The sequence below is a fragment of the Natrix helvetica genome (genome assembly GCF_964273705.1).
Source record: "Natrix helvetica genome assembly, chromosome: 1".
In the NCBI taxonomy this organism is placed as follows: domain Eukaryota; kingdom Metazoa; phylum Chordata; class Lepidosauria; order Squamata; family Natricidae; genus Natrix; species Natrix helvetica.
In genome coordinates, this window is record NC_138548.1 from 145,534,641 (window position 1) to 145,552,659 (window position 18,019).

At 37.4% G+C, this 18,019-nt stretch overlaps 1 protein-coding gene across 1 annotated transcript in view; it reads right to left on the reverse strand.

The window, feature by feature from the left end:
- LRP1B (LDL receptor related protein 1B) overlaps positions 1 to 15,407 on the reverse strand; it is a gene marked incomplete at its 5' end in the record, with an annotated part of 698,113 nt that extends 682,706 nt beyond the window's left edge. Inside the window, 2 exons of the mRNA XM_081955361.1 lie at positions 15,070 to 15,183; positions 15,266 to 15,407. Coding sequence (XP_081811487.1) covers positions 15,070 to 15,183; positions 15,266 to 15,407 — 256 coding nt within the window. The remainder of the gene's footprint in view (positions 1 to 15,069; positions 15,184 to 15,265) is intronic.
- Positions 15,408 to 18,019: the final 2,612 nt, after the last annotated feature.

Sequence of the window (18,019 nt, forward strand, 5' to 3'; positions counted from 1 at the left end):
GAAGGCTGAGTCAACCTTGAGCCTGGTGAGATTCGATTTGCCAAACTGCTGGCAGCTGGTGATTAGCAGAAGTACCCTTCAGTACTGGACCCTAACCACTGCACCACCACGGCTCTTATATATGTAACTTATAGTTATATTCATAACTTGAAACACTTCGATTTATTATAATGTTTCATATGTATTCTGTGCTGTGCTGTAAAGTGCTTAGACTCATATGAGTGAAGTAACAACAAACAAAAAAAAGCATTTGTAATAAATAAATAATTCAACAACCCCCAAATTCCATTTGGCGGATCAGATAGAGTAAGATTTTCCATCTGACAGCTATTTAAATACATGTGTTCATAACTAGATATAATCATAAATTGTCATAAATTAAATGTTCAGCTATTTGCGACTATATATAAAGCAGAAACTAATTATTTTATTATTTGCATGTTAAAACAAGTGAATTCTCAAACCCCATTACATCTCTTATTGCCCATTTCCTTATTTCAATGTTTCTCAATCCTTGTTGGGGAATTTTGGCAGTTGAAGTCTGCACATCATAAAGTTGCCAAGGTTAAAAAAAAAACACTGCCTTATTTGATAACCACCCTGAATATTGGATTGTTTTAGGGTTGTCCGGGGTGTGTTTGTGCTTTTGTTTTTTGCGTTATTCAAATTATTGACATCTACAGTCAGAAACCTGTGTGGGGTTTTAGAAATTTGACCTTAAATATTATCACATGGACCATTGATGATTCTTGTTGATGTGGTAGGAAATGGTGTCTCTGAAATGACACAGGTTCACCACTTTGATATGCTATCAATTCATTATGGATTGATAATCTCTGAGGAGGCTGTAATACTGGGAAAAGTGGAGAGAAAGAGAAGGAGAGGATGACCAGCAATAAGGTGGCAACAGTGGCAATGACTGCACTGTTGAAGGGCCAGATTAGGGACAGATCATCATGGAGAGAATATATCTGTGTGGATGCTAAGAGTCAACAATGACTCAATGTCATATAAGCAATCAAATCAAACCAACAAACTGCCTTAATACAATATTTTAAAGGGAATTATAAGTTGATCACATTTATAATTGCAAGATATTTCCCTTACTGTGTGCAGATGTGCATGTAAATGTATTATTTACTTCAGCAAATTAGCAAAAATTCCCAATAATATAAATTGGCTAAAAGTATCTAAAACTACACTACTCATTGATTTGCATATGAATAGTACTTCACTGCAAGTATTTATTTACTTATCAAAAGAATTATACATTCCATCTCATGAGGAAATGAAGAAAAGGGGGAAAATGTTTGAGTGAATTGAAGAACTGAAGACCATATCAAACTCTACATTCATATTGGTCTGTACAATATAAATTTAGACAATGGAGAATCCCTAATACTTTTAGGTTCTTTAACTTAGAACTTCCAAATTGGACAAGACAATTATGGAACTATTCCCATCTTCAAAAAAAAAAAAAGACTCATTGTGGTAACAGTAAAGTATATTAACTCTAAGGGTAATTTGTATTTTGCAGCTTTAATTTGGGCTGGGGTAGGACAGTGATTTAAACCAGTTGGGGCTACATACTTCAGTAATTATCTGTTATTGTGCAGCTTCATGAAAGAATTATATTCCTGTGTAAGATTATGGAAGGAGGAGGAGAAGCAGATATCAGAAAAAAAGAAATGTACCTAAAGGAGCAATGAGCAGAGGCACCAGAGATGTATTTTCTGGAAATGGTGTGCAGATGTCACACAGAGGCAACTGATGTGGAATTCTTCTTCCTTTCTTCTCTGTGGGTGATCTAACTGGAATTTGAAGAACAATACTCCCTTTGGAACAATTTAAGTGGAATAGTGTGAGGGAAAAGAATACCTCCAGCAATCATAACGGACCTTAACTATCAACAAGAACAAGTCTTTGGAGATTCCTAAATGTTCTAAAATGCTCTGTTAGCTTGTAGAAACTATGGAGGCTTTAGTATAGTTGCCTCCATGCTGTTCCTTTTTCTTCTCCAATGCACTTTAAACTAGCTTTTGGGACAGAAGCCTGAATAGAAAGCTGGGGCAATGATTATTTAGTTATACTCAGTCTATTTGCCTTTAAATCAATTTTAAAGAAGGAGAAACCCAAACAACTGTCAGGGGGACCCATATAGTTTAGTTTGAATAAAATGCCTTGTAGAATAAGTTGGTTTAGAAAATGCTGCAAGCAAAAATGGTTTGGCATTTAATGAATGTCTATACTAAAGTTGCCAGAATCAATACCAACAATAGCAATAATAATAATAATTTTTAAAAAATCAAATGCATGGTTATGATGCATATTTTCTTTTCTTTGCATTTTTTCTATTTTTATTTGCTTCTCCCATGAACTGAATGTTTTCTCTTGAAGAAGATAGAAGCCAAAAATCAATATGGCTATTTCCATTAATGGGATGTTTTGCCATTTTAAATCAGATCCACAGAAAGTCATCCTATCCCTGACAAGATTATTCCAAGGGCTTCCAGGGCACTAGGAACACATCATAAGTCCCCTCCAATATTTTGCTTATAAGGAACTTTATATAAACATGGTCCTGGGAAAGGGCATTTCCTGCATTTTTTAAACTTTTCCAACTTTTTTGAGTTAAAGGATATTTTAGATCAGGGCTGTCAAACTCCCAGCCCGCACCCACGCCTGATTTAGAGAAGGGGAAAAAAGTCCCAATATATCACGTGACAACGCCGTGACAACATGAGTTTGACACCCCTGATTTAGATAATCTCTGGGCTATTCTTCTTTTCAAAATTCCATCTCTCCAAAATAGCTGCTCTGAAATCCCAAGGCACAACTTGCACATTCAGAAAGAAAAGCTTTAGGGGATGATTTTGGTTGGAAAATATGTATCAGAAAAAGAGTTATTTCCCTCACATCTCTTCTCCCTTTCCATTGCCCCAAACTATCTCTTCCCTTAAAAGAAGCATACCAACACACATACACACACACACACACTTACACACACGAGGAGGGTGGGGAAGAAATCATTGTTGATAGATTTGATGTGCTCCTAACTTTCAAACTTTCCATGTTCTAGATCAGAATCTTAACTTTAATGTTTTTTTTTAAATCTAGGTATTACATTGGCCGGCACTGCTATAACAGTCCTGTCAGATGTCCCTCATTTAGGCCACCATTCAGCTCCCTTTTACTGTTTCATTTTATTTATATTCCCAGAGCAGGGGTCCTCATCACCAGGCCACAGGCCAGCACTGGTCCACGGCATGCCAGAAACCGATCCACAAAGCCCCATCTGTGCACATGTGGGATGCTGGAAGCCCACAAAACATGCCCCCTCCAGTCCATGGAAAAACCTCTCACCAAAGAACCAGTCCTTGGCACCCAAAAGGTTGAGAGCAACTGCCCTAGAGCATTTCTCAGGAAAGAAGAAGAAAGACTGCAAAAACAGAGGAACTGGCCATTCTTACAAACAAACAAACAACAACAAAAAACCCAGTGCATATAGGAGCCCAGTGTAATACTATATCAGTATAGAACAAAAAAAAAGAAATTTAAGATGGACATAGTAGAAGAAGTAGGACAATTTGGAATCAATTTGTTTTCTGTAAATGGAACTTCTGGCATCAAGGAGATCTGATTCCATCAAATGGTCATTAAAAAAAATTAATCCCACCTGTATTATATTTATGAATAAATCAAGGTGGTGGACATATGTGATACCTTTTACTTCCTGTTTCTCCACAACAACCATTTTGTGATAATGCATTAAATACTTTGACAATGGAAGTCTTTAACACTGGAAATATTTAAGAAGATGTTGGATAGCCATTTGTCTGAAACGGTATAGGGTTTCCTGCCTAGGCAGTGGGTTGGATTAGAAGACCTCCAAGGTCCCTTCCAACTCTGCTATTGTATTTTGTATTGTAATGTTCAGACAATGTTCTCTAGTCTGACAATGTTCCATTTCATTGTTAGTTTTTTTTTTAATTCAATCTGCATAGCTGCCCATCTCAAATTTATGTTTCTGGTTGGCATGCACAATTAACCAAATAACAAATTAACTGACCATTTTTAAAAATAATCCAGTAAACAAACTAAAGATCAATAAAATCTTATGGTTCTGGGGTTAGGTACCATCAGGACCTATAAAAGAAATTAACTTGTCTCAACAGAAGCTAAATGTTAAGAGGATGATTCTTGAAACAAAAATGCAGGCCCTCAGAAAATGAGCCCCCTTAATTCAGTAAGAGGAATGGCAAAAATTAAATGTACAAATTTCCTCCCTCCCTCCCTCCCTCCCTCCCTCCCTCCCTCCCTCCCTCCCTATGAGTTAAAAACAAAACTATAGCTGGGGTAATAGATTTGATACCTATAGGAACACTTAAATTATTTTAGAACAAATCTATTTGCAAATAAGCAAAATATTTTTAGTCGCTAGTGATCTCATCTTCTCCCAAAAAACCAATCCAAAGTAAATGATGTGTGTGGAGTAATTCACCATTTTGTGAATACTTTTTATGAGAATGATTAGTGATACTGCTTCTCGTTGAGTATATCACTTATCCACAGTTGCACTGGGCAGTATTAAATGAAAATAAAAGCAATGGAGATGGGCCTCCACCCTCCTGGTGACAGGCACAAGAAATCAGGAACCAAGGCTGTTCCAATGAGTACAAGTTTAATCCATGCTAGCTCTGGACAAAAATCTGAACTACTAACAGTTAAGGCAAATTGGCAGTAAATAAAAGTCAGTGGAATCTATTGTGAAGGGACTCCAAACTGATGATGTGCTTGACCCCTCCAGTTGGGCTCAGGCTGGTCATCTACATCTGACTTCCATATCCTCAACTGTCATTTCTTTTTAAAAGCAGATGTTAGTAAAAAGTTGGCATCAGTTTGCCAGGGAGGTCAATAACCAGTATTGATTATTGGGAAGCAATAAAGCAATGGAAGCAACAACAGTTCCAAATGGACAACAGCTCAAGGAATGCCTCTATTCAAATATTCATTTATAATCTGGGAATAAATGTGCCAAAAGTGCTTTTTCCAAGAGGCATCTGGATTTCCTTGTTGTTGTTGTTTTTGAAAATATTTGAAAATGTTTCACTTCTCACAAACTGAAGAAGCTTCTTTGATGAGAAGCAAAATGTTTTCAAACAACAACAACAAAACCCCCAGAAAGTCCAGTTGCCTTTTGGAAAAAAGCACCTTTGGGACAATTATGACCTGGATGATTGAGAATGTCCATAGATATCTGAGAAGAAATTAAAAAGAGTGAAGGTTTCCCCTAAGGATGCATGAAAGTTTGTTTGTTTTTTAATATCTGTTGCATCCCTGCAGTGATCTGAAAGTGCCAAAGGATGAACCCATATTTCCAGTGTAAATCTCCGTATTGTTGGAAATGGGTAGCTGAGCCATGAAAGTCAGACAGCTGCTGGCTGAAATAAAAACAAAATAAAAAAGCCAGGAGTGCTGTGGGTCTTGCTATGAATTATTTGTGTATGTGTCCCTTAAAAAAAGATTAATTTGCCACTCTGTTTCTAAACTTAAACAAGCCTCATTTTGCTTCTTGGAGCAGACACACTTTTTCGAAACCTAGAGAAAGTGCAATTTAGCTGGCAATTAATCCTTAATGTGATCTAATTATTCCTGACATTTGGGCATCAGGCACAAGACTTCAGGGGCCATATTATCCTCCAGCACTGTTGTAAGCGTTTGCATGGAATTCAAGGGAGCGAACCGCTGCCATCAGCTTTCAGTTAAATTAACTTCTCTGCAAACCTGATCGGGAAACAAAAGAGGCATCAGATAATTAACCGTGACTAAAGTGGAAGAAAAGCTGACGGTCCCCTATGACCGCACTGTGCTGGTGATAGCAGAATAAGGTGCAGTCTAAATCCTTTCCAAATGTGCAGCTGTGCATTTTATTCCCAAAGATAGATAAATTGTAGGGAATAAGCAAGTCTCTGACAAGTCACAGAGACCTGTATCGGCACAATTCCCGACTTGGTTTAGGGAATTGGATGTTCTCATTTCTACTTGCCATCCTTGCATTTTGAGGGACTGGGGTGTGTGTGGGGGTGACCTCCCCAGCTCTCCCTCTCACCAAAGATAGGGAAGAGGACATTTTCAAAGCTTGATTTATTTCCAGCTGTAAAGCACTTTGACACCCTAGGGTGAAATTCACCTTCTTAAGAAAGGCCAGCACAAAGTTTATGACTAAGTGTACCTGAGTGGATCGTAATACTTTTGCTGAGTATCCACAGTGAAAATAATTTTGGCCTCGGTGCCGTTTGCTTTATACACATTTATAAAGTAGACAAACAGTTGAAAAGAAATACACCTCTATTGATGAAAGTCACACTACCTTTCCAGGTGAACATGAACAGGAAGACAAATGTGAGCTTAAGAAACAAGCTTTATTTATAACACAAATATTTTGGTCTGACGTTCGGTATCTCACCTGAAGAGGTGAATAATCACACTTGGTATTTTTGCACTGTTTTTATCAAAACAGGCAAGTCGCAATCCAGCCTGAGAGAATTCTGGAACTTTCCAATAAATTACAAGTCAGATCAGAGTTTATTCTGTAACAGCTTTAAGCTAATGTGTTAAATCTGGAACCCTAAGGACTGGAGACCTAAGACTTCAAAGGTCAACTGCCAGGGTTTTTTCTATCAAGGGATGAGGGTTTAAGAACATCAAAGAATTCAAGAATCCCTTGCCAAGTCCCATCCTTTCTTTTTTCTATTCCACTAGCATCATTTAATGACAGGAAAATAAAATCTTAAAACAAAACCAACAATTACAGCAATCTTATATACAGTCTTATTGCAATCTCACAATAAGACACCCCCCATTTTGGTGTGTTTATTAACTTTGAGTAATATATTAATTTGGATTTTTTTGTTTTTTTACACACAACATTTTGACATAGCAATGATGGAATTAGTGATTAAAGCATTTATAGCATAATTTACAATCATCTGGTTTTTTTTTCCAGATCCACTGTTTTCCAATCAAGTAAGAGCATAAAAAAACTCTTTCTATAGTTTCAAGATCTAGTGGTATAATAGGAATACCTAGCACAGCTTTGCCTATACTAACTCTAAACAGTAAACCAAACAATAGTTTTCAATGCACTCAATATAATTACTGCTGATCTTATGACCGAGTACAAAATACTCTTGTTTATCTCTTGTTTTTTCTCCTTATATACTGTATATTGGAGCTGGGAGCTTCACATTCAGGTTGGATGAAGCTGGTAGCGATTCTTAAGAGGTCACATCATTAGCAGTTTCTTTTTCCTGATGACCAAATGATCTAAATTGAAATTATATTGGATTCCAAAAAGCACATGCAACCAGTGCTGAGTTTATCATAAAATCAGAAGATGATAGAATTTGAAAGGGCCTCAAAGGTCATTTAGCCCAACATTCTATTCTCTGCAGGATTTGTTGAAGCATTTCGCTTTAACCAACCTTTCCAATAAAGCAGAAAATAGAATCTCCCGAGGCAAACTATTCCACTGCTGGACAGCTCCTAATGTTAGGATATTTGTACTAATACTTAACCTCTATCTACTTCCCTACAATTTCAACCTATTGATTCTGGTTCTGTCCTTTGGAGCAACCTTAAAAAAAAATTCACTCCTTCCTCTATAGGTCACTCCTTAGCTATCTGAAGATTGCTTTTAAACCTCTCCTCATTCTTCTCTTTTATAAATTAAACATAGACCGTTTCTTCAACTATCCTTCATAGAACTTGGTTTCCAGTCTCTTCATCATCTCGGTACCACTTCTCTGAATTTTATTGCATTTTGTTGATGTCAATTTTGGACTGTGGTGCCCAGAACTAGACACAATATTCCAAGGGGAGCCTAACAAAGGCAGAATAGAGTGGACAATTGCATCTTCTGATCTGGAATCTGTTAATGGATCCTAAAAGATGCACTACTTTTTCACAAGCTGGATGGCATGGCTGGCTCATGCCAAGACCCCCAGATCAGAGGTGGGTTTCTACTGGTTTGGCCTGGTTCAGCCGAACCAGTAGTGGTATGGCGGCCTGGGTCACCGGAACCGGCAGCGACCCAGGCCTGCCATGCCCCTGAACCAGTTCTCTGATCACTGCTGTCACCACCACCATCTTGTTTTTGAGTTCTGCCTAGAATAATTTTAAATGAACTGTACATGCACACACAGTGCAATCCAGCGCATGCACAGCAAACTGACAGTAAAGCCGGCCAGAACCCACCCCTGCCCCAGATCTTTTTCATATGCATTATTACTAACCCATGTCTACCCACCTTATATTTGGGGCTTTCACTTTTTATTATGGTTTCTCATCCCAGTTTCCCATAGTGATCGGTCACTCTAGCAGCATCTCCTACATATTAGAGGCCATCCTCAAAACCTCTTTTTCTTGAAATGTACTGTTATTCTTCCTCACCAGACAGAAAATGAAATAGCTAAACAATAGTTAAAAAAATTAAAAAGCACATCTATATAGAGAGCTTTGGTATTAATTGTGAAGCAGTGGTAGCATTCTGTCCTCCCTGTTAGTGTCCATCATAAGAAGCAAAACCATTCAATTTCTGACTCAGTTGTCATTCAGGAGTCACTGTGAAATAGTTTTGAAGCTGTTCTGTTTGGTCTGTTCCTAGCCTTGGGGTTCTTGCTCTTTCTCTCTCAAGCTAAAGGCACCATGGTGAGCAAGCAAGCAGAATTGAATACTTAGTGTTGATGTTTTCTCTAGCTGGTTTCCTCTCTGAGTGTCTCAGGAAGGACAGTAAAGAGGACAAGGATAGATGGCGTTATGATAAATGTATCCTCTGGGTGTTGTGCCCCCAACTTCCCCCTAACTGCCAAACAGTTGATTGATATGTTAGGGATTGTTGCTCAGCTCTGCTCTCTCAACCAAAATTCCAGAAAATCTAATAATTGGCTGTCATGAGCCAGATGTGGAAAGTCTATTTTTGTCTTCCTATTGGAAAGTTGGAGGAAATATTGACACCAGCTTCTCTGAAATAGTCAGCATTTCAGGATCCGCTAGGGTAAAAAAGCTCACAAGATGCTTGGAAATATTTCTAAAGATTTGTGGTTGAAAATGTAGTGGTGTGGAAACACCAGAAATATATTACTAATCTTGAATTGATTCTAATTGGCATGTTGGCCTCTACATGTTCCTGTTCTATTTCCAAACTGTTGTTTAGGAAATATTTATTCTCAGATGCAATGGAAAAGAACCTTTGACATGGTGCTGGTATATATCCATGGATATATATCTTTGAATTCCAAGGCTGAATGTATTTTATTTTTAATGCTATTGTGACAATAGCATGAGACAATATTCCAAATGTGTATGTGTGTGTATGTATGTGTGTGTGTGTGTGTGTGTATAGATAGATAGATAGATAGATAGATGGATGGATGGATGGATGGATGGATGGATGGATAGATAGATATTTGAATTCCAAGGCTGAATGTATTTTATTTTTAATGTTTTTGTGACAATAGCAGGAGACAATATTCCAAATGGAATAGTTTAATAAAAGTACCAGTTTGGTGGTGGTGGTGGGGATAAGACTGACAATCTTTTGTAGGTAGAAAATAACCATTCTAACCAGATACTTGGCAATTTACTACAGAGATTTCAAATTCAGAAGTGACAGCATCTATCCAGAAAGGAAAATATCTGCCATTCAACAATCTCCAATATTCCAAGCCGGGAAGTTAATAAAGCAAGCATGACTACTAAATGTTACCTCGACTGAAAATGCAGTCTGTAAAGAGATTCACATTAAGCAGTACAGATACAGTTACATAACTGTTTCCCGTAATATATTCTACCTAGAACACAGAAGGATAATCACATTACTTGAGGGACAGTATGTTTTCTCCTTCAATCTGGAATCAACATTTGTTTATTTTCTAAAATAATTAGTAACCGACAAGAATTTATGTAAATAGATGTTATGAAATTGTACTTCAGTACATGGAAATGATGGGCCTTGTGAAGCATATTGCAGTAATCCAAGGCATGTTTGGCTGTAAGCAATGCCTCCCAATTTAGGAATGGGGATCAGTGGCATATAGAACTGTGTGAAGGTTGTACTGGCCACAGCTAACCCCTGCTACTCAAGCTGTGATTCCAGCTGGACCACCAGATTGTGCACCAACTCTGTCTAGAAAATTGTTACCTCATCATGTTGGAGAATCATTAAATGCAGATGCCCTAAAATCCACAGCTGCTCAGTCTTATCAAGGTTGAGTTCTTCCCCATCCACGCCCACATAGCTTCCCAGCACTATAGTCTGTGAACATGCATGTTTAAAGTGAAGTGTTAAAACTACAGTGAAACAGTAAAATATCATTTTAGCATCACAATATCTATGGGCAATATAGCAGATGTCCCTTCTTTTCATAATAGCTCCCCAATCAAGCTGGTTGAGCCTATATGTGAGAAAACTTACCTGAACTTTAAATTTAAACATGAGCTGGGCATTTATTATGTTAGTGGATCACTACAAATACCAAATATATCAAAAACATTTCCTTTTTTTCCAGCACCAATTAGCAACTGTTTGCTAATTAGCAATTGCCCAATTGTTTATTGCAATATAAGTGAGTGGTCAGACATGGAGACCTGAACATACTGGTAGCTTCACATTGCAATAAACAAGGACATGCATTCAATTTTACAACTATTAAGATTGTTGGACGAGCAGGAAATAAAACAGCCAGGGAAGTTATTGAAGCCTGGAAAATGTGCCCTTGTCAATCAACAGGAGTGCTGATTTACCACCAGCTTATCAAATTCAATTTCAATTTTTTAATTTGTTAGCCGCTCCCTCTCCACAGGGGACTCGGGGCAGCTTACAATAAAAATATACATGCATACATGCATACATATAGACATACAGGTACACACATATACATACATATACATACATGTACATACATGGAGGAGGTAGTAATCAAACATATATCACATTAATAATAATAATAATAGAAAATTAAAAATTAGCCATTAAAATCCCATGATAAAATACAATTTAAAAGGACTGTCAGGAGGAGGATAAACTACGGTTGAGCCAGGCCAGATAATTGAAAGAGGTGGGTCTTGAGCTTTACACGGAAGGAGCGGAGATCGGAAGTAATCCTGATGTCATATCAAGTATTTAAGAAGCAAGGACTTGGCAGAACAAGGAACAGCCAATGACTTAATAGCCAACCATTAACACCTCAATCAACATCTAAAAAGTCACCCATGACAGGCACCATATAAATACTACACAGCCCAAAACACACACTCTGCTAGAGAGAAGTTCCCTGAGGATGGGCTCCAGCACCTCCAATCCCAGTGACAACCCAGATTGGTACCTGTAGCAACTATCAGCAAGGAACGTTCTTAGTTCATTATGAAAAAGGAAACCATCTCTTGTCCAGCTCATATTCAACAGTAGCAACCCAAAATAAATAATATTAACAATTACTTAAGTAGCTCAACTGGGTAGAAGTAATTTGGATGGATCCATTTAGTGTTGCATTTAAATTCAATAGCTTGTAAATTCACAAAATCTGTCGAAGAACAACAGCTGATAGGTTTTTCCTCTGCTGATAAAAGGCAAGGTAACAGATTGCATATTTGTTGTGAACATTGAAGGTGCTGGTTGAAACTCTCAGCTAAGCGAACAGAGTTATCATGAATTCTCAATTACCATATAGCATAGTGTATGTGAGTGTCTCTCTCTCTGTGTCTGTGTATGTCACTGTGAGTGTGTCCATATAAATTTTGCTTGTTTTTGCCTGCCATCTGTAGACACTGCCTTTATTGTTTTATCTCCTGGGTGGTGATGACATGGAATATTCAAGAGCTTAGGTGAATGTGTCAGCAGTATAGCTTATATGGCAGTGGTGAAAGATGGATGTGATTATGGAAAACCTCAAGCTTAGAAACAAAAAGACTAGAAGCAAAGCAGTTGTAGGTTGAAGGGTTAGAAACTGACATGAGAAGCTGATTGGGAAGATTTGTTAAGAGCCATGAAAGGAAGCAAGGTAAAGGAGGGGGGAAAATAATGAAAGATGAAGGAAGAGATGGAAAAGGAAAGATGAAAGCATCATAAGGCAAAACTGAAAGGATGATGTATTCTAGCAGAATAGAAAAAAGATGATGACTGATAAGCTGATATATGTCTCAAAAAGGGGTGAATGATAAGTGGGAAGGATTATAGCAGATAACAAATACGGGAAGAAAACATGCGGCTACAAGAGGAATTTTGAGAGAAACAGAAGTCAAAGAGAGGATTAAGGGGGAAAGAAATCAAAGGGACAAAGAATTAAGAGAAAATGTTGGCTCTTGACAAAAAGGGATAAGTAATGGATCTTTTGGAGGGATAGAGACTAGGAACTAGGAAATGAGAAGGATGTTGCAAATCACCTATGTATGTAATCATGGCCAAAGTTTATTAAACTGAGACATTTTGTTACTCATTCAAGTAACTTCTTCAATCAAAATGTTTTTGTTTTTTTTTGGTTAGGCATAGAGTCAGAGAGTTGTTGGAATGTACTAACTCTTGCCATACTGACTGTAGGGGATTCTCCCCATAAGGAAACACAATATGTAAATGAAGACTCAATCTCCAGGCCCAAAAATATCTAAAAAGGTTAAATAATCATGGCAGCTGGACCATAGTTCACCAAGATGAGTAACAAAATGTCTCAATCTAATAAATGTTGGTCCAGTTGCCATGGACAAAAGCCTTTTTAAATATCTACATCAAGTAGCACATTTGCCTCAAGGTCACATGATAGAAAATGCTAATACAAGGTGTGGCAGAGCCCAATGGAGCTGGGAAACATGCTTCTCCTTTCTTTCTGAAATCCCTTCTTTATTTTACAAGTATGGATATTGATTTCTGGAGATCAAAATTTATCCCTCAGCTTTTTCAAGCTTATAAGCTGAAGGCCACATGAAATTAAAAGTCATGTGGATTCCTGAGTTCAGGTTGCCTTCCTCTACTCAAGACTGTTAACTTCCTTGTTCTTTTTAGCCTTCTTTAGCCTTTTTCCTTTTGGTTAATAAGATCTATTCTACAAAGAGAACAGTTCTTTGCCTGTCATCTGTAACAGTGAAAGTCTTGCTCTAGAGTGACTCAGTTATGGTTGGTTGTCTTTTGCACATATAATTACAGGAAACATATTCAAGTGAAATAAATGCTCAAAATACTAATACTATGCACATCTGTGTTCGGGGAAGAATATGGATGTAGGGGATTTTTAAATTTGCTCTTTAAATGTAACCTGAAATAGATATCCCATGAAGACTGCATTATGATATTCAGAATTGACAAAGCAAGTGATTTACTTATTTGTAAATTTCATGAACTTCTCTAAAAGTATTTTACCCTTCATGCTCTGACTGGGATAAGTGAAGTAAAATGAAAGATAATGCTTAATGTTCCTACGACTAGGAAAGTTTTGTAAAAACTCCTATTTTTTGCAATTATGTTAGTATTGTAGAAGCCCTTGAATGAAATGGCCTCTTATATGCCATTGCATTTATTGATATCAACATGTAGGATAATGATGAAGAATGCAGAGAAACAGGAAAATAGCTGCTTTTTTTTACAACTTAAAGTGTTGCTACAACAGGTTCCATTTCTGTGACAAATAGTAAGGGAAAGGGTATGTACTTCAACCCTGAGGTGGCTTTGGCAATGGCAAGAGACAAATTGAGACAGGCATTTGATTTCAAACTCCTGGGGCTTACAAAACTTACCAAAACATTTATTCTCAGTTATCTGCACTTAAAGGAAAACTAGTTGTCTGTCCTGAATTATGGTGCCAAATAATTTCAAGTATGTACTATTAACCAAAATAGTCCAAGCTAGATTGGAAGTATGACAAGATACCTCGAGATGACAAGATCTAGTTCCTATTAAACAAATACATTAAAGCTGCTACAAAACAAAATGCAATTACCATTATTCTATAATTGCAAATTAATTGGCATTCATTATTGTTTTAATTGCTGTCCCTTGGTACATGACATACCTTGTATACAAATAAATGAAGGTTTTAAACAGTCAATGCCAAATTGGATTTGTGGAGAGGGAATCACACTGTAAAATACTGTCACTTAAACAGCATCGTTCATTCTTACTTCATTGTCTGTGTTTATTTTTAATCTCTCCTTCATGTGACGTAAGAAAGGTGCTCCATGTTTTCCAGTCTTCAGCACTGTCTTTCTTCTCTTACCTTGCATTTCACCTGCAAACTTTCTCAGATTCATTACTAGCTCCTATTACACAAAATGATTGTCCTGCGGACATGAAATAGAACTCCTCATTTTGTACTTTGCTGAGGAAACTAGGAAATATGAAGATTTAATCTAATCTAATCAGTAGACCACAGTGTTGGGAAGAAACCTATAGGGTTCTGTTCTCTTCTCTTCTATAATAGCTCTCAGTCACAGAAAAAACAAGGTTTTTTCCATTATTATTATAATGATTAAGTATGTTTTATTAAAGCTTTTTCCTAACATTTTTCAAACACTGCTTCTTTCACCTGTTACTTTCTATGCCTCTCATTTTTTTCTGTTCTGCTTTTGTTCAAGGTCTCTGTGTTCTCCTTACTTTTATTGCAAATGACATCTGGTATGCTATTATTATTTTGTTCCTTCCTTTGCTTTTGCTTTGCTGCCTCTTCTAGGTCAGAAAAGAAATTTGGTACACATGCTTGGTTGATATTGTTCATTATGTTCATTATGTTCTATCATAATGTGATAGATAGATAGATAGATAGATAGATAGATAGATAGATAGATGATAGATAGATAGATAGATAGATAGATAGATAGATAGATAGATAGACAGACAGACAGACAGACAGATAGACAGATAGACCGACACCTTTAAAAAGCATCTCTTCATTCTGAAGGAGTTTTTTTTTCAAGAGTTTTAACCCATAACATCATTAAGAATCTGCTTAGGGCATTAAAAGAAAAGTAAGCCCAACTTTTGCAGCTGGAACAGTTCAAAGGAAACCAGGATAACTTTTTACTTACATGAAGCCTCATCTGATTCATCAGGACAGTCCGGGTCTCCATCACAAAGCCAATTCTGAGACACGCAGGTCACACGATCATGACAAAGAAACTCGCCTACCTCACATATGTGGTCTGTAAACACAAGCAGAATTCAAAAATGGACATGGTTAATGGGTAACTAAAAATAAGCAGGGCAATCAAGGAAGCAAGAAACATGCAATATAGTCTTTTCCATCCATGAAGTCCAAAACAACAGCATGGAAACAGCTGCATTTCTGATTTGACACAGGTGTACGACACACCCTCAGAAGCATCCTGTATATTTGCTCAAATTGTCCTATTTCACTGGATAGCATGCTCACTAATGCACAAATCAAAGGTATGCTACAGAGGAGAAAATACCCAACTGCATCCCACAGTGCTTGCCCTCTGCTGCTAATTTTGCCCATTTTATTGAAGTCTTAGCAAAGGTTTCCAAACCACTTGAGATTATGGTCCTCCAAGGGGATCTTCAGGCCCCCAAATAATTCACAAATGGTTCTGTATCAGTAGGAAAATATCCCTGTAGGTTTTGCTGCAACACCCTGTAGTTTGCCAACTACAAAGCCCTATAATTGTCAGTAAAATACCATAGGTGCTAATAACTTGGTATATGGATTCTCCAAATCTTTCTCCATTTCAGAAGCAGACATAGGGATAGATAGTTGCAGGGCATGCCAAATGTTTTGATCCCCTTTCTTCCATGCCATTTATTTTGTCACAAAAGCACCCTGGGCAGGACATCTCTATAGAATCTATGTTTACTGTAAGAATAGACATCTATTTGCAGTACAAAAAGGAATGTGATGCCCACATTCTAGGTTTGATATGGCCAAAATTAAAATATAGCCCAAGCAGGCATCCTAAAAAGAAAGAGCATCAGTTGCATACATCCTTACCCTTCAGGCCTACTGAAAAGCAAGCATGGGCATCAGTGCATCAATTGAAATAGAAGCAATTCATATTTAAGAAAGGGCAATTTAAATTGCAGCCACAGGCCTTTTAGGAGGAAGACATTCTACCACTTGGGAATATTAATGTAAACTGATGCGATTGAACCAGGCACCTATAAAGACCAACATCTGGCCTTGCAATCTAAACTTGTAAAAAACAACAAAAGCAGCATGTCCTTTACAAAGTCAGGAAGGCTTTGATTTATTATGCCTTCTCTGTTATGTTGCCTGCCCTGTGGAATAATCTCACCCCTGCAATGTGGCTAGCCTGACCCCATTAGCCTTTGGGAAGGCTTTGAGGACCTGGATGTTCTCTTGAGCTTTGGGGCCAAGAAAGTGAGAGAATTAAATCCTGAGAGAATTAAAATATGGAAGGCATACTGGGTGTATGTGTCTTGTGTGTGTGTTTGTTCTGGTTATTTTAATGAGTTTATTATATTATGTGGGGTTTTTTGGTCATACACCACCAGGAGTCACATTTTTGAACTATACAAATCCTTTTGATTATGATGGTAAATCCCATTGTCAACCAGATGTTTAGACTGCATTTGGCATGTGTGTCTACCTATTGGGTCCTTCCCTAGGGGCAAGGATAGGCACATGGGGTAGTCTGATGGTGTCATAGATCTCATTGCAAGAGGTAACCTGTTCCAAATAAAGCTGCCTTTTGCATTTGGTTGATGGCAATTTTGTCAAGGTGGTTCATCGCACAGTCAAACAGATGTTCAGACTATATTTGACCTTTTATCCACCTATCAAGTCTTTCCCAAGGACCTAGGATGGGCAGATGTCAATGTTTGTTGGTTTTAAAGATATCCTTGTAGGATGTAAGCTGTATTCAATGTTATTAGTATCAATATTATTATTATTTACTTTGCCACAAATTCTACTGGTGACAGGGTTTCACCCCCCACCCCTCCCCAAAGATTTATCAGTTTTAAAAAAAGCTCCTTTGGGATATTGAACATACTCTGGAGCTCATATATGTGACAAATTATATGCGATATAAGTTTAATTTCCTCCTAAATGTCCCTCAGTAGATTTCTGAGTCATCCGTTTGAGTTCAGTGGGGCTTGCTCCCAGGGAAATGAGTTTAGGATTTTTACCAGAGAAAGTTAAACAGTTTAATAAACAGTCGTGAAATACATTGAAATTAATTGGCATCGGCAGCAACACTGTAGAATTGCTATAATTGCAATAAATATTCCTGGAATATATACTAAAAAAATGATCCAGTTTAAAGAACAACTTTTATCTATCTAGCCCAGGACTGTCAAACTCCCACACCTGGTTTAACAAAGGGGGTGGGGGAAGTCCCATTATGTCATGTGATGCCACTTGACAAGGTGAGTTTTAAACCCCTGATCTAGCCTATCTGGATTGTTGTTTAAAAAAAATGTAAAATGTAATATTATAACTGTGGCAGCACCTTCATGAATAATGCTTGTCCTATTACCATGAGCACCAATATTATTCTCTCCTCATGCAGATACATCCTTTCCAGAAGGAACAAGCACATTTCTAAAAAAATATGTTTCAAAAGCACAGACAAATAATTTCAAGAAAAAATTATGATCTCGTGTAGTTGAATAGAGAAATAATTAATTTTAATTAATGTGAAATAGGCAAAATCGTGATCTACATTGGCGTTCACAAATTTGCTTTTGTTTGCCTTATTTATAACAGTGGATTTTAAAATTAGCATCCCTTGTCGATTATAATTTACAGTCTATTCTAAAATGTCATCTTTCATATCAACTGCATACTGATGCACTCTTAGGATCTCTTCACAAGGGGCCCAAATTTAGTTTCCCTCATATCTCTAATGCATCTACTGGCTTCAGCTCTGCATACAGATAGGTTGCTTATGTTCTATTGATTTTAGTGGAATTGATGCATCCAAAGCGTGGGATTTCGTCTGCTATTTTTCATCAACACCTGTTGGTTCCCAGTCTCTGGTCATCCTTCAGCAATCT